At 40.8% G+C, this 26,689-nt stretch overlaps 1 protein-coding gene across 1 annotated transcript in view; it reads left to right on the forward strand.

The window, feature by feature from the left end:
* The window catches only part of LOC121608198 (protocadherin-9), a 192,582-nt gene extending 166,332 nt beyond the window's left edge, over positions 1–26,250 (forward strand). Inside the window, exon 4 of the mRNA XM_041939382.1 lies at positions 25,880–26,250. Within this exon, the coding sequence (XP_041795316.1) occupies positions 25,880–26,250 (371 nt within the window). The remainder of the gene's footprint in view (positions 1–25,879) is intronic.
* Positions 26,251–26,689: the final 439 nt, after the last annotated feature.

The raw sequence follows: 26,689 nt of genomic DNA on the forward strand, positions 1-26,689 counted from the left end.
CAATCGCATTGTGTACATGAGGAATTTGTGTTTTTGTCTTGAATATAAAAAGTTCACAAATCGGTTTATTAGTTTACACAAATGGGGTCTAGATGGTGTTAAATTGATGCAGCATATTACATTTGCTTGTAAATTATTCACGCTCTTCAAAGCCCCCACTACCCCTCCCACCTACTCTGTGTGTGTGTACGTGCAGTGAATTCTTCCACATCGGTGTGCTGTGTTACTTAATGCATCCTGGCAAGTATTGTGTGTGTGTATGTGTGTGTGTGTGTGTGTGTGTGTGTGTGAAAGAGAGAGAAAGAATGAAAAAAAAAAACAGAGCTATTTTATATCTGATACCTGTGTCACTTCCACTTGGCCTCGAATGGAAATTATATTGATATTTCATACTGTGGATGTAGATATATGTAAGATTACCCTTTGGGGACTTTTGCTCTCCTTTGAATTAGGACTCGGAATAATCAAATACTATGAATTTTTATTCTTCTTAATCATGAAAAGGCTATGTGGAAACAGCAGAGCCAGAGTTGATTAAAGTGCAGCTGAGATTCATTGAATCTGGCTCAGAGCTCGAAGGAGTATTTTAAATAGGAGTCCATTTAACAAAATGTTATGTTCTTAATGGGAAGGTAATAAGATGGTCTTTATCTTTTATTGAAAAAAAGTGGAGTCGTTTCCCAGCATGATGTATGATTTTAAAGAGAAGTACTTTGAGCAAAGGAGGTAGAGAGGAGGGCTAGAAATATCATGAAAGGGATGACTTTTGATCATGCGTTTAGTGTATGATGTATGACAAATTCCAAGCCGTCGTTAGCTGCAGGGCTGCAGCATTAAAGGCAGTAAGGAGAACTATAAATTACATTACCTAAGAAGTATTCTTTCATGCAGGTTCAGCCCAAAAGCTCGAGTTCATAAGACATGTCAAGTTCATTCTCATCCCACAAACGTTCCCACTTAATATGGAGCCCCCTGAGAGGTCATGGTGGGATTTTTTATTTTTTTATTTTTCTGCTATTAGTTTGTGTTAACTCACACTGAGTTCTGCATTCCCTCTGATCCACAGAGAACTGAATGGACATCTTCATCGTCTGCTCACGTGGAAATTTGCCTTTGGCTTCAACGCGAAGCACATGGTGTAATAAAAATGGAAATTAAAAACAAAGGGACGGTTCATACGCACAGACATGCAGACACTCAAACCCCTGGCATGAGTTAGATACACGAGATAAGAACTAAATAAGTCAATAAAATCTAATAGAAAACCATCTGTTTAGTAAGATGACAGAAGGGTTTCTTCCTGAGGGGAGTTTTCGAGATTCATGAAACAAAGAAAAGTCCTGAACTATGACAGCACATTCATGCGGGGTTGGAATAATTGGAAAAATGAAATGTCACGTGAACGCCCCTCAAGTCGGCACAACAGCTCTGAATGTCGGTCAAAACTCTAGGACGCTAGTTGCCAACTTTATCCACTTTACATGCAGAAATGCTGCAGAAGAACATAAATGTTTTATTGGTGGTAAGAGACTTGTTTGCTAATTTACGTATTATTACATTTTCTTCTAAATTTCTATAAACCAGCATGCAATGTTGTTGGAAATTGTACTTTACCCTACACCATCCTTAGGACGTCTTTGCTCATGTCAAGTTATTTAATTAAGATGTAAGTTAATCCTTCCTAAATGTTTAAACTACCTCCCGTCGCCAACGCTTGGCCCTCAATTGTACTTGGTTAACACATTGGTAGCCGAACCCCGAGCTCTTTGGTCTGGTTAGCATTTAAGAGCAAAGCACTGTCTTGACACCACATGAATAGATTGTTGACGCGATTAATGTACAAACTGGAGTTAATCGTTACCCTTTAACATTAAACCAGCCATTGCCATGTCATCAACGTACTTCAAAAGACCAAAGTTGCTGTCACAGATCTGCATTTCATTTATATACATAGAGAAAGTTCAGGAGATTAAACACAACCTTGGGGCACCCCAGCATTCAAATGATTCATCAGACAGGGAGGCTCGTACAGAAACTCTTTGTGGTGGTCAGATAAAAACTCTTTGATCCTCGGTGCAAAAGCTGAGCTGTGCTATGGTACAGTATTGTGCATTATATAGTAGACGCTGGTCATGAGCATATCGTGTGTGGGCGCACCCTCAGCTGTGGTGGCTTTGCAGCTAGATGGACAACTACTGGAGTTAATTAACCGAGCTCTCTCACCTCTCACCATACCTGACTGCTGCTGTTGCCATGATCGTGTCTGCGGCCATGGCCATGCTTGGGTTGTTATGAGTACATCGCATTGGTTTAAAATGGGTGTAACACTAACTGCATACAGGTGCCGGGTGTGTGTGGTCAATTGATAGAGTTGTGCTAGCAGAGTGTTGCATTGAAGCTACTGTGTTCTTGAATGCCTGTGGTGTATTAGTAACACATCTGTCTGCAGGAAGCACCGACAGTAATTCATATGACCGCTTCCCATGGTGATCTGCTTCCTGGCGGGAGCTGAGCACCATAGTCTATTCATTTTGTTCACAATAAGTTTAATGTTGAAATTTTCTCATACTCTTTTCATTCATTTTATAAGTCTATCCTGATTAAAATGAGTAGTTGTCACAGTACAGCTACCGTAACGATATCCATAGCAGAATAGATTCACCACAAATGCATCATAGTCCGAGCAATAACCATATCCACAGCCAGGCAGAGCAGCAGCTGTGCTCACAGCCAGAGGCTGCATACTGTCAGATCTCAGCCACTTGAAACGGGTAATGAGCAATAAATGCATAATGTAAAGTGTCACATCGTCTCTACTGTCTGTAGTACAGTATCTACAGAGCGCTTCCCTAAACTGGCAGTGTATCATAACTGGACTGGACCGACACAGTAACTGTTCTGGGGGGAATGCAAAAAATATTGTGATGGAACACTAAACTTAATGTGAGGCAACATGAAACGTATTGCGGGGGAACGCAAAGCGGTTTAAAAATCCCACTGTGTCCCTTCTGGGGCTCCATAGCCAGGAAGACAAGAAGTACCCTGCTCCTGCTGCATTTCAGCGCAGTTAGTGTAATCACATTATAAATGAAAAGTGCAAACAGCTAAGATGCAATTTTGTCCCCAGAGCTCATATGGTAAAATGGCCCATTGTAATTGGAATATATTATGATAATTATCTCATTAAGATGCTTTGTCATGCTGGCAAAATTGTGGAGAAGTCAGTTAAATGTATCTCACATGTCATGGGAACAGGGAGGGGAATTCACTTTTTAAAATGTGAACATCTACAAGCAACCGACAGATAAATGTTCACCAGCCACTTAACAGTAAATCATTATTTTGTGTTTGAATTTTACCAGCGTTTGGCTGGCGGTTGGTGCGATCTCTTCCCACTTTGCATGGGATCCAGAGGAATCCTGTCAGCATGTCCTGGAAAGTTAAACATATGTCAAAGACAGTTAGAGCCGACGGCAGTTTTCAAAACAGCGCTTTGTGTAACATATGTAGAATACATTTCAGCAAATACACTGTCTTGGAAATATGAGCTATGTTATGTTACGTTAAATTGAGCACTAATCATTTCTGGTCCCTGATTAAATCTGTAATTCAGTCCGCTATCCCACCCTCATCAGCTCAAGATATTCTGAAAAGCTACGGACAATGAGCAAAGTTTTGTCATTTTTATTGGGAGAACTGTAAATGTGGTTCAAAATAGGAACAAGCTATAAAGTATCTTGTATTTGTGCCAAATCACTTTACAGATTTATCCCTGAATATTTAAGTATCCCATTAAGAAAAGAAACTGTTCTAAACAATTAGTGTTCCACAACACTGGTACGATTTTGAAAGTGAGAGAGCAGTTGAAATATGAAAGCAGATTATTGCGCGTTGGCAACAAAGCATGTCCAACGCCTTGGTGCAGAGTTAAAGGGCTGAAATAGCAGCAGCGTCTGGACGCATAGCCCTTTATAGTATATGGAGAACAGTGGAAAGAGCTTCAGGTCAAATGAAATATGGAAAAAGATGAAGGGGGTGGAGGGAGAGAAATAAGCAGCGAATTCAGCTCATGCACACAATGTATGTTATGATGTGCTATACGATGTGCGCTCTTTACATCCCCAGAGGTCTTTGAACAATGTGAGGAAAAGGCTGCGCTTTATTTGAAGATTAAAAGGCGAGAAAAATAACTGTTGCGCACAATGCAGTAATTAGTCAAATCGCTGTGTGGAAGTGTGATCCAAAGTAATGCAGCCAGTCTAATACCAGTACGGCCGACGCCTCTCTGAGTCTCTGAGTTCATGAGTCACGTGGCTCGGGACGAGACCTTTTTAAGGCCGTAATACCCTCAAGATAAAACAGCAAAACAATTGGTGAAATGGATTCATTTATAAAAAAAAAATAAAAAAAAGAAAACACGTGTGCACTCGCTGAAGCAACAAAGCCCTGTCCGTTTGTCTCTATCGTGGCATGAGTCAAGTCCACGTTATGTGTGTCTCATAATGTGTAGAACTGTGGGACTGTGAGATATTAAGCTTCCCTAAGGCTAATAATCCTGCTTTAAATGTGCCTTCGCCCGCTTCAGTCGAATCTGTCCTGCACTGTTGTGTGTCGGCTGAAATTGTGATACGCTCAGGTTAATCTAGCGGGCCTTGTTGTGGTGGCACGAGATGAAGGGTGGGATTTAGACGGGGCTCTCCCGATGCCCCCTTGTGTGTGCTAATTAACCGGTGCAGATTGTTCCCCTCACCCCGCTGCCTCCCCACACACAACCGTCCACGCCAGCCCCTCCACCTCTTGCAAAAACACAAAACCTTGTGTTCTTTACAAACTCTTGACATTCATTGTTGGATATTCAGGCTTCCCCACCTTTTAATGAATTTTCCGGGGACCGAGAGGTCAAGTCTTTAAATAAATGCAGTTAGAAGTGTCAAAGGCCTTGACATAACCTCATGTTATACCATTTACTCTTAATTACTCCTGCTTTCAGCTGGTCAGGACATCCTGCCTGTGTCACTTTTCACCCTGACTCAAACCGTTTTACCTTTGACCCGTCGTCCACAATAGTTAAAAGCATTTAGGACTTAATTAATGCTCCACCACTGAATCCTTTGGCAGCATACAAAGACTTTTTTCTGTTTTAACGTTCCTTTAAATGTACCATTAAGCAGTGCAAAGATCAGCACTGGAATTTTTTTTAGTGCTTTTTGCTCTAAGGTTTTGAGAGCACCTGTAGGCAGGTTGAGGAGGAGGATATCGCTCAGTCATGTGTCATTCAGGGGGCAAAAATGGGGGGGGTGTGAAGTATCTTTTGAACAGACAAGTGTTTGCTCTTGATGAGTAACTCTGCTGTCCTGACTTGAGTGGGAAGTTCATTCCACTGGAGAGGCAAGAGAGGGAAGACTCAAGGCCAGGTGATGAAGAAATGACAAGGTTACCAGCAAGAATGCAGAGTAGTTGGTGGAGGCAGAGCGCAGAGCTTAAGGGCTTTTGCGTGTTATTCCTTTGATTATTATATTAATGTGCCGGATTCAGGACCCTGCACGGACGCTTTGCATGCATGCAAAAAGAGCACACACGTTAACTCCTGTTAAAGAAGAGCATCCCCCTCCTTCCTCCGTCCCTCTTCGCTGTCTTTCAGTCTTCCTCTCTCACCACTCCGCTTCCATGTGTATCTGTGAAAGATGAAGTCTTTAAGACCTACACTAATCCTGTAATTATGCTGTCGTCTTCGCTGGCATATGTTATCTTCTCACTTTCTTGGTTATCCTGTGGACTAAAGCAATTATTGTGCTGCAATTGAAACATCAAGTAATTAATTCATTCTCCGTGTTGAGCATACTTGGTTAGATGCCACGCTTCGAGTGTGAGATGAGTGTGTTTATGGGTCAGCTGTAGTGTAGGGTAAGAATAGCAGTCAGGATTTTATGCATCTCTTGGCACATGGGACACCCACCCAAGGCCATGAAGTATATAACATGCAGAGTAATGTCATTTAGACCTTGGCAAGCCTCTCGTGGCCCACTCAGGGGACTATCTCGCCTCCACAGTGCTATCTCTCTCATCCCCTCTATTCCCTCTATGTCTCCCCTGCTTCTTCTTTTCATCTGTTCCGTTGCTGCATGCCACATTGTTGTTGTATTCGCTTTCTTCGCTCTCGTCTCCATTTCCCTCTCTCTCCTCTCGTCACTCTTCCTCCTCTCCTTCCTTTCATCCTAATCTTCTACCCGTGTCTCTGTACATCCTCTGCCTCCTGGTGCATGGCCGTCATCTGCGACCAGCGTGCCACAGAGCGCCGCAACACACTGCAGTGCCATGATCCAGAAACCCCACATTAACACTGGGATTTCACCCAGAGATTATTTAAGTGTGGCATGCCTGCCAGGCAGGGTTCTTCTCTGTAATCTCCATAGCCCCATGAATAGAGTGGGACTGGGAAAGAGGGGATTTGGAGGAGTTTGAGGGCTGATTGCGTTCTAGAATGGGTACAGTATGGGCTTTTAGGCATTCTCAATATTTCAGTTCCATATGGAGTTGGATTTAGGAGGTGGGGGTGATATGTGTCACAGAGAAACGGAGGTTAAATCCCTGGCAGAATGATCCTCTTCTTCTCAGTTAGCTATGTATCCTTCTGAGGTTTGCAAAGTAATTTAATTTGAGGTAATTGTAGCAAGGATCCATAATTAAAAGGATTAAAATGCATGCCATTTATAGATGGGCTAAAGGAAATGAAATGATGAGGCCGCTGGCACCGTTTTCTGCTCATGCCCCATACATGTCTTCCCTTTCATATCCACTCCTTTGTCAGTGAATCCAGATTTGCATTATTGAATGTGTCAGAGGATTCAAATGTAGGATAAAAATAACAACTGCAGAGGTACGCAGCAGTGACACCACATGTCTGGCTGCTAGCTAAATATTACTATCTTGTATAAATTTCATTTATTTGATTTTTTTTTTTAATGTGCTAGTCACTGGCTCATACTGTTTCACTTGTGTCTCAGGAAATGTGTGTCCGCATGTGATGACAGAGCGTGTCCTCGACTCAACATGGTCACCCTCTCACAGCGGCAGAGGTCTTTGACCCCATCAGGGAGTCAGAGTGCCTGCTGATTTTTTGACATTGAGAGGGGAACAGACAAAGCTACTCATCAAACGTCCAATGACTGAAAGGACTGTAGGAGGAATGGGTTTTGACAGAGTGCCATTTACAATTTTCTATCTGTTCCTCAGTACTTCAGCTGCCGAAGGCTCTCTTGCTGTCATTTGTTTTGTCAAAATAACTGTTGCCAACATATCTTTTATTGTACCGTTTTATAAAGTACATCTGTTTTTGCTCTTTATCAAAAATAGATTACTGAGGAAACAGAGAAACTGAATGCAAGGAATAGTGCAGAGGAGAAGCCAGAGAAGTATATTAAATGTTATAATATTTATACTTTACTCCTTCCAATTTATTCAGTATAGTGTAAGGGCAGCAGTGCCAATAATAGTAAACCAATCTTAAAATCCAGCCACTTCCTGCCATTCTCATTTCATTGTCAAATGCATCAACAATCATCAACTTTTGAGGAAGTTTGCATCCAGGATGCTGCGGATTATTTTATAAAGTAGCACATTTGTTATAATTACCCACCTGATGCAAAACAGCTGCCTTCAAATTACCAACTTTATATTGTGTTTATTTCTTGTTAGGTGGAAAACCATGCAAGTAAGTAAGTTGGACCTTATGTTTCATCCCTAAAATCCAATTTTGTACATCTACTGTACTTTTTTTTGCCGCCAGCTGTCTGTGATAACAGAAGGTAAAAGACCAACTTTTTGCACATCAGACAGAAGATAAATAATAATAATGAGAGTTTGCATCGTGTCAATATACCAGATTATTTTAACCCCTCTCAGCTCAATATTGGGGTTTTCATTACGAATGAAAGCACATGTTCATCTGCCTCGTACTTTCATGTTTTGGTGACATATGGAGGGGCGTGGACGTGTGCTCCAAATGCACCTGAGTGGTGTGCAACTCTGCTTTCATCCTCATGTACCATGTTCTGCAGGTGCACGCTAGAAAGAGCCATTACAACAGGAGTGGCGGGGGAGAGTCGCGACGGTAGGCACAGTTGTGAGGATTTACAGGCGCCCGGATGCTAGGCATTTACACGAGGCAGCGTCATAAAAATATTCTCTTACCAGCACTCCCTCAGAGAGCCAATGAGGGAACATAATCCTTAAGATTAGCTTGATTGATTTGTTTCTTCCAAACATGATTCAAAATAGCAAGGTTGTTGTGATCTTTCTTTTTGATCAAAACAAGTGAAATTGAAAAGGAGCATACACCGAAACCACAATGAATTTCACTGTTATTGTTCAAGTGGCTCAATCACACAAATGGCAGAGATGAGAAAAAAAGACTTACACTTTGAAATGGCCAAGACTTCAAAAAACATTTTCAAAAGCAGGTACACAAATATAACGCGATAATGCAGCGGAATGTGACAGTGACAAAGTAGTGAAAAAGTGCTGTGCTTTAACATCAAAGCCTTGAAAATAGGAAAATTGTATTATATTGTAAACCATCTGTTGGTGCTTGTGACAGGATTCATAACCTTGTGCAAGAAACGTGAAACTCAGACTGCTGAGAAATAAAAACAAGTAAGAAAAATTGTGATAAGTGGGAGTTCGAATTAATTTTTCCTCCTTTTTTTTTTACTACATCCAGATGGTTTTATTGTTTCCAAGCAGTGACTGTAACCCACCATATCTATTTTTAATCAGAAAAAAACACCCCACCAGTTTGTTTATGCTGGCTGAAGGAAAGCCATTGTCATTGCCACTTGTCCAGATAATGCATTGAAGGTTGGTGTATTAACCACTTACACCAACACAACTTTTCTAACACCTCCGGATCGTATGTCCTTGAGCTCCACTGCCTTTGCGGTGTTTGATATTCATGTATTGTTAGATGTTTTCATTATTTTGTCCATCCCCGTATATGCTGTATCACTCTGAAAGCTGACTGATTTGCCAAGAGAAGAGAGATGACTGCAGAGGAGCCTCCCAATGTAGGTAACAGTTTAAATGCCCTTGACAAGTGCACAGTTTGCAAAGGAGCAAATTTAATTTCCATGGTTTGAAATTTCAAAGGTATCACCTGCTGTAATTGCTTGACTAGGGAATCCATAAATCATTGTTCAGTAAGGTCATCTTGTAATTTCTTCCCTAATGCTGGCATTTATTTTCCTAGCATCCTCTCTTTCTTCTCATTTAATCTAGCCAGGTCATTTGAGAGATTAATTGCTGCCATCTTCAAAAACAACAAATTAGTTTCACACATGTTCCGACATTAAGACTGAGTAACCGCACATATCAACACCTACCCGGTCCAAAAAAAAAGGGGTGTACTACATTGCAGCGGGATGTCACGTGCGTTTGTCACTGCGACGCCTGTTACAAAGCAATCATGATAAAAGTGGTTCAAGCCAAGAATGATATATGCTTTTCATGCAATAGAGGGCAGGTTTTACAGCCCACGTCCACTCTGGGCCACAGCCAGCGTTTGAATTGTGATAGATCACCTCCACATAATGACGTGTTTTTCTTTTCCTTTTTGACATTTTGCCTTCAGGAACCCCATCAAAGGTCAGAAACCATATCAATTAAATCCATGTTTATGATTATCACGCTTAATCATTGCTGTGATTCATTCCTCTGTTCAATAAGGTGAAAATATGAAGGTTGTTCATGGCTATTGCTAAAACTCATAGCGCATCCCATACTACCTCCAGACCATAAGTTATACTTAGTTATCATTTAAATTAGAGTGCAAAGAAATGCATCACTCCATCGATAATCAAACATTTTAACTTTGAGAACCGGGAGTTTCTGCTTTAGGCTCAAACATATGCAGCAGTGAAGGTCCCTCTTCTGTGGAAGGACTTGGTCAGGGTCGATTTTAGGCGATAGAATATAGAAAAACACTGTTGATATGGTATTGATCAAACACAAGCACCAGTGCATGCTGTTGCTCACTACTGAATAATTAGTAACTACAGTTAGAAGCCGAGGCTTTGCAAATTGCTGTTTTCAAGCTACAGCTAAAGGCAAATCAGAGTGCTGTTTGCCCACCTGATTGCCTTGATTTGATATGACTGTCAAATAATGAATATTTATGTATTTTTTCATCACTTCTGCATTCATTTACTTTTGACAAAACCTAAATGCTTCAAACCAGTTCCATGAGAGCATACATTTTTATTCTTATTCTCAAACAGATGATGTCATATTTTCCATATGACACATTTTACAAACACATTTCCTCATGCGTTGGTATAGATCTACTGATCATATGTAGGGCCATATTGTAGCTCTAGTCCGTCTCACAGATGGAGATTGGAAGAGGCTTCTGGGTTGCACAGCCCTCCTGCAAGGATGTGATGGACACTTAATTACTTGGCTGACAGAAGTTATCCGCCACCTGCACCCAACAGGGGTCTCTGCCAGGCCCTGACCTCCACTTCCTCCCAGTGCACTCACCACCTCACAAAGCAGATTTATGCATATGGCTCCCACTCACACTTCGTGTTTTCATTATCAGGTTTTGATTTCCTTTATGTTCTTGCTTTGTCGGATTTTTTTTTCAAAGCCAACACATGCCTGAGAGTAGAATACTCAATGTGACTGACACATTTTGCACTGATGAATCCATAAGAGACATTATTGCTGCCTGATTTCCGTCATTAAATCTACATCAATCAAACCAGGCAAGATTGAGCATTTTCCCCAATATCTGTGCATTAAACCTGTCTGCACGATGCTAAGCAGACTATTTTCTCAGTAATTCATTTGATCCAGTGGCCTTGAATGTACTGTATAATTGCCGTTTTCTGTTAACACCTTAACACCAATGCAGCCAAAGCAGACGGTTCTCAGTGCTGAGGAGGAGGTGCTAACTTTTTCCATCACTGCCAATTTAATGCCTGAACAACTTGTAAATTTTGACACATTTGCTTACTTAACGGGTCGACGTGGTTGTGAACTACATGACACGATAAAGCTGTGCTACGAGCTGATGTTTAGCTGCGAGTCCCAGCAAACTGCTGGTGACATGCGTGCAAGTAGCTTGCAGTGCATTTAATCATAGAGGACTTATTAGGACTTAGTATTGAATAGATATTATATGCATAATCCATACTTCATGTTGATAACCTTGAAACACAGAACACTCTTTTATTTAATACATGCATACATATAAGCTACATTTCTGTACCAAATCAATACATTATTGGCTGTCATTTTTCAAGCTTACCTTATATCCATTTAATTCAGTGCATTTCTAATAGACAGTACAGCACTATGCTTCCCCTCAGGTAATTATGAATAAATGTATATGTAGGCAGAGCATATTCTGAAATTACAATTATTAACAGAGAGGAGCTGTACCTCAACATTGCAATTACAGAGCTCTCGGGGGATTAACAAGGTTCTGTTTTATTATCAAATTCCTTCAGGCTCCAGGTAATGATCAACACAGAGAATTACATGTCTCCTTGTCACAGTTTCACTGTCGAACCTATCTGTCTCTCAGTTTTTCCACTCTTTTTCCCTCTCACTCTTTCAATTTTATTTTCTATTACCCTTTTGCTGTGTGCCTGCTGTGTCCCCTTCCTCTTTATGCTAAGGCATTATGCTTATGACTGCGTGTGTGGGCTTTACTGGAAGAGCACACGCCTGGAAAGTACTCCAAATAATTTTATGAATGCCTCGCACCAGAACTGTTTCACTGTTGCTGCTTTGTGCTGCAGGCCATTTACCCGCCCCTGACGCTCATTCAGAGTCTGCACTCTGAATCTTCGTTGAGCTGTGTTGAGTGACTCCAGGAGAAGGACGTGTAGGCAACCAGGGAACAGTCATTTAAAAATCTAAGTAATCTCCAAAAATAATGAAATAATCTGAAAAACCAGGCAGGTATTTTTATTTATTTGTCAATTTTGGCATAAAGCTGCAAGCTGCTAACTTTTACTGGAGGGAGTTATTATTACTGGTTAGTTGCTTGAAAGTACTTACACAGACATGCATATGTCATAATACAGCCTGTTTTAACTGCACTAAAGTGAATGTACTGTAATTGATTATATATAGGCTTAATCACATATCTTTGCAAACACCAAACATTTACAAATCATCATTTTTATCCTTTTATAGTATAGAGCATTTGTGTTACTGTGGTACAATATCTGTGTGCAGAAACCATAATCTATAATATGACCAAATATATGCCATGTGGTAAACCACGAGGGTCAACCCTGTCTCCTACAAGTCATTTTCACATGCAGCTAATTTGCAAGAGCAAAATGGCCATTTTTAATAGTGCATAAGGAAAGCAGTGCAATCATAGGAATATGTGTTTTACTTTGACATCAGACAGTGTTGATATTCATAATATTCATTATTATAGTATGTCCATGACCTTTATGTTTGTGGTTTTATATGTCTTAATCATACTTAATCATACTGTGCTTTAGTCGCTGTAACTTCTATGTTCTGACCATAAGCCAAACCTTAACCAAATGGTTAAGTTGCCTAGATCACAACTGTTGGACACATATTTTAGTAATAAAAATGATGAAACATTGACAGACATTTGGAAATGTTCAATATGAACAAACGTACTTTGCTAATGCAGAGAGAGTTGCATTGAATGAGAGAAATGGCGGCAAGGTAAACAACACATGCTCATCAGACTAACACATTAATGTAGCACATCTTTTTTACCAAAGATATATTATATCTAACAATGGTCCTTCAAAGTAGTGTGACACAACAGCTTGGCTTTAACCTCGTAATTTAATTGCAATGTTAAATTAAGAGGTGGAATATGTTTCCATTATACCATCACTTGATGCAAATGACACAGAAAACTCTGACATCATGAAACATGTATATTAGTTTGACATTTTAAAGTTATTTTCAGGGTTTCTTCAATGTTTAATTCAACTACAAAGCTATCTCAGCTTGCAGTAAATTATTATAAAAAAACAACTTCCTGATATATGTTTTTTTTTCAAAAACACTGTTTCATACATTATATTAATTAATGTCAGTAATTTTGAACTGGTGCCTTGTTGCCAGCTGCCAAACAGCATGTTAAAACACATATATTACATATCTAATGGCCTACATTCGACATCGAGACAATTCTTCTGCTTACAGTAATGAAAAGTAACATGTGCATCATCATCAATGCACTTTGATAGCAAAGCGCCAGTGACAATTTCCAGTCTTCTCATTCCTTCCAGATTAAAATCAATATTCACTGCATACCGCAAAGAACCTCATCACAAATAAAAACATGAAGGCACAGCGTAATATTAAAAGACGCTGTGTAACACGGCCCACTGTAAAGCAATCGGACCGAACCATTGAGCAACACGATGCCTGTGGTCATTAATTTCTCTCATTTCGGCGGTTGGATTTCCTGGTGTCTTGTACATATAGGGACAAGAGAATTGCGGTCATGGTGCAGCCTTACTGTCTTATGAGGTCAACATGATCATTATCTGCATCTGTACAATTATTTCAACCATCGCAGCCACAGCAAACTCCAAATGATTAAAAGATTATGATCTTGTATTGAATTTGAAATCTGTTCCTCATCTCCCAAATGTCAACATAGAGATTGTTAGTGACTGTGTGTTGTAGGCTGGAGAACTTTTTTTTAATTTTTATTTTTTCAACCGCATTAGTGACACGGCCTGTTAGTGCAGCACTTTGGCCAGGCCTTAACATGAAATTTGGCATAGATGTTCATGGCCCCAAGAGCATGAATTAAAGCCAACTGCAGATTAAAATTTCCATGTGTCCAACTCCAACTCCTCACTTGTCCAATGGACTGTGAGCAAAAACAATATACATTATATAAACGTCATTATTATTATGAACAGAAAAAAAATAAATAAATAAGGGACAAGTGTAAAAACTGAATCAGTTACCACATATCTGTCTCATTGTTATCATCAGTGCCACTGAGGGCCTTTGACCAGAATGTATTCGATCCACTGTTGAGATGAGCAGGCATACTCACTGACTTAGAACAGAAATTAGATTACAAGGTCAGGGGCTGAGTCTAATGCAGTGGAAGATTAGAGAGGGAGAAGAAATCATTTTTACATGGCTATTGTTGTCATGGGGACTGAGCACTTGCACTGAGCTGTGTAAAACAGCAATTTAAAATGTGTTTCAAAAATCTGTGTTGCCATCTTCGCTTTGCCATGCAGAAATATAAGAGGCAAATGTGGATTACCAACAGAAACAAAATGTCTATATGTTTGTTAAAACATATACTATTTTTACCCATTTGATTATCATATCTTTTGATATTGTGTTGCGTTGTGCAGCTTGAGCGTGCCACTGATCTAACTCAAGGAATCAGGATAATGGCGTTCCAGCATTAGGGACATACTTATCTCAATATGAGGCACACAATAATAGCAATAGCCTCTTTCAGACATCTGTAACACCGCTGCCTCGAAAATGACGGTGTCATTACAGACACAGCTGCGATGCCCGCACAGTATCTGCCTTCCAGTGCACAATGAGCATACAAACTTAACTCATTTTCCTTTGGCACTGTAAACTTTAGCCGTCATATAAGTTCCATAGCCATAGTTACGGAATGACATTTGTGTCATTTATGGATGGTTAAACGGATGGACAGTAGCAATGGCTGGATGGATGGACGGATGGATGATGATGTCAGTACAAATATCTATCAAACTGAAGGTCTGAATGTCAGATGAGTTACTTTTATCAGAGATGGCAATGCTGTCGAAACAGTATTTCAGACAAGTGTAGTAAAATCATTGCCTTCGGCTTTTATATTTAAAACAGTGCCATTTTTATTTTGGTACATCAACTAGCAATGATTTCTGAATATCAAGAGTTTAACTGTGTGGTAAGTCACCATCAGCCATGTGCAGTTTATGTCTTGAAAAGGTAAAGTGTGTACTCTGAAGACTGGCATTATAAATGACAGTACGTCCTATCAAATGTATAGACCTGCAGTGAATCTGCAGGAATGTGCCAGAAACACATCGGAAAGAAAACAATACAGCAAAACACGAGCAGTCCATGGCGGTTTGTTTCGATTCTGCAGTACAGACACTCTGCTTCACTTCCCTGCTAGTTGGCCAGGATTTGAGTTGCTCGGTCCCAAAGCTTCGTACAGTCTAATAGCTGTAGGCACAAGTTTGGATGCTCATGCAAAGAGTGAAGATGTTCTCTACTGGAGCTTCATCTCACCATAGAGGGGGTGGAAGGTGTTTTTTACAAGTTTAGTCCTCTTCTTCCCCTTTGCTGGTGCCTCCAAGCCAGACGGCAGCTTTTCACCAGTTTGGTATTCAAGCTTACTTTCTGTGCTTTTTTTTCTAGGACAACACCACAAATAACAGTTTTCTGGTCTCCCCAAACTGACAGAATATGTAGTCCGCAGCATGCTCTCGTCCGAAGCCCCACGAGAACAGCCTAAACTGCCCTTTTCAGCACCATTCCTGTTAACAATATATGAAAATAATGAGTGAATACGAAAGGCATCGCCACTTTGTCATTGTGCTGACTGACACTGTGCAAGTTGCCTCTTGCTCTCTCAGAAAAAAATTAATAATCCATCACAAGCAGGTTTGTCAGTAGCTGCTGCTTGTTTAGGGGTTGATCCAAACATTCTTGATGGATAGGTATGAGGAAATCCTGATCCATTTAGGGACCTCTCTTCGAGGCATTCCAGCTGTGACAGTCTCCCGACTGAGCTCAATTAAAAGACCTCATCATTTCTTATGCGCTGCATTTTGAGTGAGCGTGATATGTCATCGCTCCAGCTCAGAAACCTTTGTCAGGTGCAGGTGTGGGAGTCTGTCCGCATCCTTTTTCAGCTGTTCTGCTACATCAGAGCCACAATGATACTCATCCATCCAGAGATATTATACCAAACAAAACATAACAATTTGTTCTTAATGACTTTCCTGGTTAAATGAAGTTTAAAGGAGAATAAAATTACAAATATAGCAAAAAATAAATGTTGGTTCCATTTGGGCAAATATGCAATTATACTGTATCCACGCTCTGATCAGGACTGGGGCAAGAAAAACATAATTTATACCTCTCAAATTACAAACTCTTTTGTTTTCCAGGAATTAAGCTGTTGGTTTTACGTGCTCCAACTGACCAAACTCTCCGCCTGTCCTTCTCGCTGCTGCAGTCTAAAAGGCAGGAGTCACCTCAGAACTTCTGGAGGTGACATGACCCAGAACTGCAAGTTTGTGGCGTACAGTAGAAGATGAGAAGGAAAGGTCAGAGTCTTTTGGAGCACCCCTGCGCTATTACTCTGCAGCATGTGTGACACTCTTCTCTGTGGCCTGTCGACAGTATCTGATTCGGGACAATGTGAAAGTCCTTCCCAAAGCACAAGGGATGGATGGATGGATTTAATGCACCGGGGAACTCAAAGTGTATGATTCATACCATATTCACTGCCATCTTTATTTAAACTTTGCATGAAAGTCTAGCATCAAATATGCAGAGAGCGATGCTTTTGAGAATACAACCATGGTGTCATTGACGGCACTACGAAATAGCAACGAAACACTTTAAACCAATTATCATCACTAATTCGTATAGAGGAAACATCAATTTAGCTTCTAAATAAGGTTAGAAAGAAATATGTTGACTCCTAAAACAACTGTTTAATTTTTAATAGTTACTTTACTAAAGTTCAACAACTTTGATAGAATATTCCCCTTCTAGTGGATGTGAAGTTAACCCCTAGAGTGGTGCAGTGGAGTTTTAAGGGAAACACAGAGTGAAGAAAGCATTGGGGCTAAAACGCAAGGAAGCAGTGGAAATATATTTTGGATTACTTGGGGTCTCATAGCAGTTCCTCACTTTAAGAAAACGTGTACTACTCATCGGAATGGGTCGTTACTGTGACACAGTGGCTGCAAATTTGAGTCTAAATTAGCCTCCAGACTGTGGCAGATGTGAATTAGAATAACGGAGGAATGAATTGTGTCTCATGTGAATACTGTTTACCAAATGATGTGACATATTTTGATCAAAAGGCTAGACATTGTGATAGTCAGTCGGTAGCCAGGGCTGTCAGACCGCATGCAATTTGAAACCGTTGCAGGCTATTTTGGCAACAGACAGCGCGTCTGTACAATTACTGCTTTTTAATGCTTCTCAAATCACGAATAATGATGCCAATCTTGCAACCCATTAGCGCAGGGCAAATGTTCGAGGAATAAACAAGACTCGACACAAAATACAGGGTGATGAAGACATATCAAAGAAATTAATTGCTGCAGGTGATGCTTCCACAAAGTACTGAATACTGAGTAGTGCGGGTCTGGACGTTTATTTTTTCGGACTCTTAGAGAATTTCAGTCGCTAAAAACATCACACATATATGGTGCGTGTGTATATGTACGGTATGTGGTATGTGCATTGCTCAGTGCACATTTGTTGAAGAAATCAAGTGATTTATTGTCTGACCAGTAAAAAAAAAAACAGTCGGAAATACTAATCAAGAATCGCACAAAGATCAGTTGCACACTTATTTCCTCACATATGTCGCTGTAAAAAGCACTTTTAACAGGAAAAATGTGTGGGACCAGTAGAGAGTACCTTGCATTGAATATTTGAATTACAAATTGATCTGAGAATAGTTTTAAGTGAGGTCTAAGCCAATGATATTCACCAGTGATCAGGGAAATTATGTAAATGACGGCGACTTTTTTGACAGGCTTTGTGTTCTGTTTTTCTCACTGTTCCTCACCTCCACTTTGCTTTTCTTCTCTTCCATCTTGCTCGCTCCTCGTCTCTATCGCTCTGACCACCCTTCACTTCCATTCTCAAGCTCTTTTTCTATTTTGACTCCCTCCTGCCCTTCATCTCCTCTCATGAGAAGCTGCTGCCAGGCCTCAAAGGGAGCACTAGAAAGGATCCATCAGCCAGACTAGTATTCTCTGGAGGATGCATCCAGCGTGTTGCTCTGTTCTGCTCTGCTTACTATCATATCTATCCAACCCCAGATAGCCTTTACTGTAGATCACAGGACCTGTTTTCAAATTTGCTGCAAAGCGGTATGGAGCTGTAATTCTATGCCTTGTTGGACACCAACCACCATACCACTCGCCCTTTTCCCCAAGCTATTTACCATGTATTTGCTCTTAGTGTGAGGTAGATCTTCATGAATTGAGGCTATGTTTATAATACTGTATGTCATTATATGCCTTGGTGTATACAGGGATGGACTGCTGGTATATGCATGTGTGTTTTGTAGCGGAGGCTGAAGAGGTCACAGAAAAAAACCTACAACAGGCTTAAAGCGGAGGGAATTAATCTGCCAGACGTATCTTGTGGGTTTTTGAGCGGCAGCTGGAGACAGCGGTATGGCACTTTGAGCCTCCATGCTGGACCAAAACAAAGAATCATTCATCCCCAAATAACAACATCTGGGCATGCTTAACAGCGTGGATAAATAAACAAGCCCCATGGACACTAAATCCCCCGCACTCAATCACTCTCCCTCCCTCTCCACCCATTCCCCCTTGCCATTCTGGAGGCTGTAGGTTGTTGGCGTGGGACTGGCACATCAGCACCGATAGTGTGCATCCAATTAATTAGCCTAACGTTATCTCATTAGAAATAGCCGGCAGACTAAAACAAGAACACTCCCTTATAGTTGCAAACAACCTCTGGACAAAAATGAGGATGATTCCCTCCTCCTCTGTAACCTCTGTGATCTGCTAGTGCTGAGTAGGAGGCCGGAAAGAGAGACATGTTTGGTCAAAGTGTCCATCATTAGGCAGCTATTGCTCATGGCTCACATTTATTCACCAGCTCCTGCAGAATGAAACAGACCGGCCCCCAGCACATCCTAATGACTCTGTATCAGGAGGCAATCTAATGGCTTCTTTGTCTTTAAGTTATCTGTCTTTGTGGACATCTGCAACAGCCGCACAGTGCTGTAAGCAAAAGTCAGCACCATCTGACACAGTTCTGAATCCCTTGCATTCCTCAACACCTGTGCCTCAATGTTATTTAAAGCACTCAGGGGTGCTGCACACACCATCAGCCACCGGCTATTTGCTTGTGTGTGTGTGTGTGTGTGTGTGTGTGTGTGTGTGTGTGTGCAGGAAGAAACTTCTTGGGTATAGTAACCATGAGCAACGAGCTGTGCACAGACAAAGTCACAGTGAACAATGTGGCAGCCGTTCTGTGCGTACGAAGGGCGCACGGCATTACATATACGGCTTTATCTATGTGGAAGATGTGGTATATTCATGTGGATTCTTTGACAGTGGACGTGAACATAACTAGTCTCACCTTCTCTTGATCGAAAAGAATTTAAATGAAAGTCTTTTTTTTCACGTTGTAGCAGCAATCGTTTTTGCTGGGTTTTTTTTCCCCCATCAGTGCTGACACAAAAAACTGGACATGGAAAATGGGAGGAAATAGCTTATTCAGGATCAGTATTCCAAACGTAATGCCATTGCATGGATTTGCATACAACTGCAAAAACTGTGCATAGGTTTATCAAAGACTGCTCTGCCATGCCACACTATCTATCTATCTATCTATCTATCTATCTAAATATAAAAAATACAGTCTACTTGAAATTTTTCAATTTACATAAAAGTTCAGGAATAGTACAGCTGCTGACTTGGATCAAATTCAGGTACATTTGCCTTAAAATATACTCCCTCAAAACCCGCACATCCATACAAAAGCCACGAAACAGCACACTTTCTATATTTCACGGGGGCCAGACGGGATCTGTTTGTTTGTCGAGCAGCAGTACAATGGAGTACATACCCAGCGGCCTCTTATCTACAGTTGTAGTGTCATGGTGTGCCGCTGCTTATCATCTGTCCGCAGCTCTTCAAGGTTTCAGCAGAAGTAGCAGGATGTCACTTGACACCCTCTGGGCTGTTCCGAGTCACACGGTTTTCAGCACCGACAGATTCTCGATTACGCTATTTGCATGTGCTTCTGTGTGTGTTACTGTGCGTGAATACAGTGTATAATCAAAATCTGAAGTCCAGTGTCACTGACAGTATGCTCAATCACCAAGCCATTTACAATGGTGATACATGAGATGAGGTGTCGCTCTGATTACAGAGTGGGAAGTCAGAACCTAATGAGGCAAACAAGCTTATTCTTGGGCACAAGATAATCAGAAGAAGCTAGCTGCTAATAAGCCCTGATGGGCAGTTTCTGTCAATTTAGGACAGATTAAATCAAAGAGCTCTATTAACAGTCAAGATTATCACAAAGAGCTTTGCAGGGGAAAAAAGACGAAAATGAGAATTTGTCTCTGTGCGTATTGATTACGCGGATATGAAAATGCTGGATATAGCAGGTCGGGCCACAAGAGAATTAAGTCATTGACAAACTGCAAAAAAGTAAACAAAGAGAAGACAATGGCTAATAAGGTGGGAGGGTTACAGACTCTGCTTAATGAACGGGTACTGAAGCTGGACTCATTGTTTTACTGTGTCAGAGAGTCTGTTCCAGAGGGAGGAGGGCTGATGGGAAGAGGGTTCTACTTCTTACAGTGTCCTTTCAATTAAACAGACCTGCATATTGCACTGTTAAAGGTAGGACTCCATCCACATTTAAATCAATAGAGCAGCAGTAAAGAGAGAATGAGGCCCAGTGTGTTGAGTGGTGTTTCGGTTTTGTTTGAAGTATTTGCGCCACTAAGTCAGAGTTTTGAATAAGCACGACAGCTTTTAAGCGTGGAGTTTGGCTCCTGGGGAGCGAGGCAGCACAGCACTTTATGATGACTTGAACAAAAGAATTGCCTGTTTTTTTTGTTTTTTTTTTCCTTGGCGACAACAACATTTTATTGTTGATATTGCTCCAATGTATTTTATTGGATAACAGATAGCTGGCAGGTTGCAGGTTTGATAGTTGGTTATCGTGACACTAAACATGCCAAAGATCGACCTCACACCAGTTCGTATGTTTGGTTTCTTTCCATTTTGACTGCAAAGATGTGGATATACGGTTTTGATTATCTAAACGACTCCACGATCTTGCACCATGACAACAGCAGAAGTACCCTCCCGAATCACTGAGGTTGTTATATACATAAAACTGCTGTATATGTATTTTTTTTAACAGTCAGCTCTATGTCTGAAGTGGTTTTTCAATCAGACTTTGTCTCAAACAGCAGGCATGCAAAGATTAGAAGACGAAATGGCTGATTCAAATTATCCTCTGCTGCCCACTTGCGCCACTGATTGTACCAATCTACATGCAAATGGTCATGTTTATTACACCGGGGGAATAGCAAAGCACAAAGTGCCCTTGATTAATGACTTGCTCTGCTATCGCTATAAAAAAAATACATGACAGTCACCTAATTCTGCCGTAATCAATAGACAAACCGCTAATACCACTTACAGGACAGTTATACTGTGATTCACAGAGCAGTCGAGGATTTATTTGCTTCATTTATGTTATTTTTCAAGCACGCCAAGATTTCAAAAGTTAGAAGAAATGACATCATTGTTATCTGGCCTTCATTGTAATAATTCCCCTAACAATACACACAAAAGCAAAAAGTCTCATAATTGACAGGTCTGTAAATAGTTTTCCTGCTCAACACTGCACAGCATGTACATATGCGCAGTCCTCCCCCTTTATTCCATCTCTCTTCCTTAACGGCTCCCCAGATGTCTACTCACTCGTCCACAATCTCATTTGAGGAATTCATCTTGCCGTCTCCCGGGTACCATGTATTATTGCTCTCTGTGGTTCTTCATGCAACTATGATAATGTGTGTCTTGGTTAGACTCCTCAAATGCCAATTATGGGTGCCTGTTATTGTGATGGACTCCACATTCATGCAGAAGAGTGACTGACTCTGCACTTGGGCCCCGGCTTTCTCCACATCATATATCAGCGTGTACCTTTAAAGCCAGGACCCGGTGTTCAGGCGGCAGGGCTTAGTAGAATATGAATACATGTTCTTATTAAACTAGAATTACCTCGATTCATATTGTCTTACACATGAATGACCCACAAAGACTTTCTGTCATAAAAACAGGAAATGAACCAGGGGGTAAAATACCATTTGTCTTCTTTTATTCTTCCCATGAAGAAGCATAGGAACAGGAGGGAATCATCTTTACTTTCCCGAATAGTGTACTTATTGACAAAACAAAATAAAAAAACATTAATTGCTAATTGAGCTGCAAACTTTACTGAATATGAAAGGATGGCCACAATAAAAGAAACAGTTGTACAACAAGGGAGAGTTTGGAGGCAAGGTTATATTTTGCACATTGAAATATAACCGACAAATGACAGGATTTGTTTACAGGAAGAAAAATCCACTTTATACTATACAACACGCTATCAATTTCCAAGTTTGGCGTTTTGCAATTATTCAAAGATGTTTATTAGTGTAAATAGTGTTATTAATTGATATTAAAGCTAACATTTCTTTATGTTGTAAGTGATATGTTCTTATTACGGTGATCCGTAAAACAGCACATTCAGTGTGAATGTAGGCATGCTATAAAAGTAGTTGACGGGCTTGTCAGATTACAGCGTCAATGTTTTCCGGATTTAGCCACAGAGGTAAATAATGCACTATATTTACATTCAAACCAGTCGCCGCATAGCAACAAAACGAGGATTTCAGCTCAGCCGCATTCATTAACCTGGTTCGTTAACCAGTTTTTGACCATGAGGGAGCATGGGGGTCAGCTATAAAGCAAACCGAAACAATCAGCTGTTTGTTGTTGATTGGCAATGTGATCGACATCATTTCAATATTAATTTAAAGTCAGTTTTTCAAATACACACACAACTAACCTATGGCATTAAGATTAGCATAAAGAGTCGATATAATCCAGCATAAGATTTTCTGCTCTTGTAATATATTTTAACAAAGAAAATTCTCAAATTGTCTAAGCAAGTTTAAATTAACCAGGAGGAAAACAGATCCAGGCAGGACTTTAAAAAAAGAAAAAGCCCTTTGAAATATTACAGAACCTACCCACCAGCCAATTAGCTCTTTGTGAAGCAAAGGGACAAATTAGGACAAATAGTTATCATTTTCTCTTTTAGGACAAAAACAGATGAATTCATTACTCTTTGAAGCTTGATACACAAACACAGACAGAATTGGTTGCCTTTTTAAAAAAGGAAAAAAAAAAACGACTCAAAGGAGAAGAATTCTTCAAATAGCAGAACTGCCTTATATTTCATGCATTATTCATGTTTTTCGATCAAATGAAATTTAAACAAATACCACCTGAAACACTGACTTGTTTGATTTTTTTTCATGTCTGAACGCTGATGCGTGTTCATCAAAGGAGTAGCCAGATGGTAGCAATGAGCTGGAGAGGAAAGTCCCGCTGATGAGTTGCTCTGATGCAAGCTGACCTTGAACTTCTTTCTTGCTTTTGGGGAAGGGGCTCAGGATAATTTGAAGTCTTTTCTACTGAAAGGGTAACATCCATTATTTACTACAGACTCAAGAAATAGTGAGTTTGCGCTGTTGTGGTCTCCAGGCTCTGGGAAAGCCTTCATATTGACATTAGGTTGGTCAAAATCCTAGAATTTCAAACAGTTTCTGAAAATCAGCTCATACTGACGGCTTCATTTTTTTTTTTGTTTGTTTCCTTTGTTTGTTTGTTGGAAATAGTGTCATTATTTAAGTTATTTAAGACCTTGAGATTCAATGATAGAAGAAGAAAGAGATGAGGAAAGTTTACTTGTCTGGGTAGTCTAATTACTGAGTGAATATTAGTCAACACTACAGTGTACTGTCATCTCTAATTACTGCTGTATTGCTGTTGTATCTGTAATCTATTTACAGTGTTTTATGTAGGCAATGTGAATGTCTCTATGGACTAAAATGACAGTGCTCAAAGAGAACTCATTCATGCTTTCATCCTCCTCAAGATCTATAACCCCCCATGCTCTACAGCACTCGAAAGCACAGCTCATTTATTTTTCAGACTGCTGGTCACTCACGTGACCTGTGCCTCATACTCAGCCTCAATGAGCACAGGAAACCAGCTGATGCCAATTCAGTTTTTTTGAATTGGAAATAAGTTGCTAGACGGGTTTGAAAAGCCGCCAAATCCAGAGGCAACAGTGTGCTGTTCAATTTTCAGCTGACTGTGGCCGCTTTTATTTCAGCCCAGACTCTGATACATGTAGGCACCAATGACACCGTTAAGATAAGAGAGAAATTGTGGTTTTGATTGACCTCGTTATTAATGACACCTTCCTAAAACTCGTTTACCCTCAGAGCAGCCTAAATTTCTTTGTGGCATAGATTCCTCAGAGTTTTGAGTCCATGTTAATATCATAGCATCACGCTGCTGCTGCAGATTTGTCGGCTGCACATTCATGCTGCGAATGTTTTCCACCACTTCCCAGAGGTGGTGAGCGTGGAGGCCGATGGAGTTCACTGAACACATCGTCATGTTGGTGGAGGCTGAGCAGATGTGTGCTCTATGACATGGTGCATAATCCCGCTGGGAGTAGCCATTAGAAAGTGAGCAGACTGTGGCCATAAAGGGGCACGATCAGCAACAATACTGTTATTTAGACAATGGCCAGCTGGTTTTTAGGGGCCAGGAAAATGTCCGCTACGCCACTGCACCACCACCAGCAGCATGTTCTTTTGACACAAGGTAGAAGGGATCCATGGATTCATGTTGTTTACATCAACATCTGACAATCTGTCTGGCAGCAGGAATAAAGGTCCATCAGGCAAGGCGACGTGTTTCAAGTCTTGCACGGTGCTGTTTTAGTGAGCCTGTGCCAACTGTTTCCTTTTCTTAGCTGACAGGAATTGAGCCCGGTGCGGTATTCTTTTGCTGTAGCCGACTTCAACGTGTTGTAGGTACTGAGATGCTCCTCCGCATAGCACCGCTGTAATGCGTGGGTATTTGAGTTATTATTGCTTTCCTGTCAGCTTGAGCCAGCCTGGCCATTCTCCTCTGACCTCTCTCATTAGCAAGGCGTTTTTGCACACAGAACCGCCGCTCACTGGATGTTGTTTCTCGCAGCATCCTCTGTAAACTCTACAGACTGTAGTGCATGAAAATCCCAGGAGATCAGCAGGTTCTGTGATAGTCAAACCACCCTGTCTGGCACTAACGATCATCCGACGGTCACTTAGATCGCATTTCCTCACCATTCAGATGTTTGCTCTAAACAGCAACTAAACCTCCTGACCATGTCTGCCTGATTTTATGCATTTATCTTCAGGATTATTGGCTGATTCGATATTTGCATCAAATAACAGCCATAAAGGTCTACCTAAAAAAGTGGTAAACATAAAGTGTGCATGCCCTGTCTTGTACTTCAAGTCATCAGTGAATGTTTAGGGAATTGTAGGGAAGACAAATGAAATTGTATTATTCAAAATACTATTTGCACAACACGGCGAAAGACGGCGAAAGACGCCACAGCGTTGGTAATCGGTCGTCCACGACAAAATCGTCTCAAAATCTGGCTTGATTCATGTAGTCTGATCCCTGCAACTGCATCTTCAGTGACCAGCTTTCATTGTGTTCTTGTAAAAGAGTTTTTTGAGGTTTATTTAAGATTTTTTTTTTTTTTTAGCTTTTTCTGGACCTTGTTTTTAATTCCGAGGAGATAACTGAAATTTACTCTACAGGTACATGACATGAATTTTAATTGAATACTTGGCAGGCTAAGATGCATTTCTTCTATAGAATTCTGTATCATCATCATCATGTATAAGACGGTAACAAGCTTGTAATGATGCAGTTATTATCGCTGATCTCAATACGTTTTCGCATGTTTTTTTCTTCTTCTTCTTCTTTAGATGGCCCCCTGGGACCTCGTGGCCTAGTGGAAGCAACAGAGATGTGCACACAGGAATGTTTAGTGCTGGGACATTCAGACAACTGCTGGATGCCCCCGACGTTGGGAACATACCAGCAGCCCAAGTCCCCCGTGTCCAGTTTTGGGTCTCAGAGGGAGTGGGGTCCCAAGGACAAACTTCTCAATGGACATACTTTGACCAGAACCTGGAAAAATGAGAGTGGGCGGTCAGAGCATTTTGGTGACAGGAAGCAGTTTGGGAGCGGAGAGGGACACTTCACCGGCAGCGGCATGGCTGATATTCCACTGGTGAGTCTGAAGTCCTGCCAGCCAGCCTCCTGCCCAGACAGCCCAAAGGACCAGCAGCTATAAGAAGGACTTTGCTTCTTTGCTCTGAGACGTCTTTACATCTGGACACAGTAAACAGACGAAGCAACCCATCTGAGCTCCTCTCCCTTATTGCTTTCTTTCGTGTTTCACCTCTTTTCCGCTTACGTTGATGCTTCTGCAGTGTGATAGCCACATGTACTATGTAGGCCACAAAACTTACGCTTATGCTGTGTTCTCTACCATTCAACTTTACTATCGCTCTAGCGGAAATCTCTTCCTGTTTTTTTTATGAACCTCCATGGATTTCTTCAACACCACATTATCTGTCCACTTCACGTGTGACAAGTGGAGGAAGGACATGCGTAAAATGGAGAAAATTAAAACAAATTACAAGAAAAAAACCTACCATGGCTGACCAGTATATACAAATATTTGTGGTGTGGTTGTTATTGAGTTGTTCAGGACTATATTAATCGACACA

The sequence above is a fragment of the Chelmon rostratus genome, chromosome 1 (assembly GCF_017976325.1).
Source record: "Chelmon rostratus isolate fCheRos1 chromosome 1, fCheRos1.pri, whole genome shotgun sequence".
Taxonomy (NCBI): Eukaryota; Metazoa; Chordata; class Actinopteri; order Chaetodontiformes; family Chaetodontidae; genus Chelmon; species Chelmon rostratus.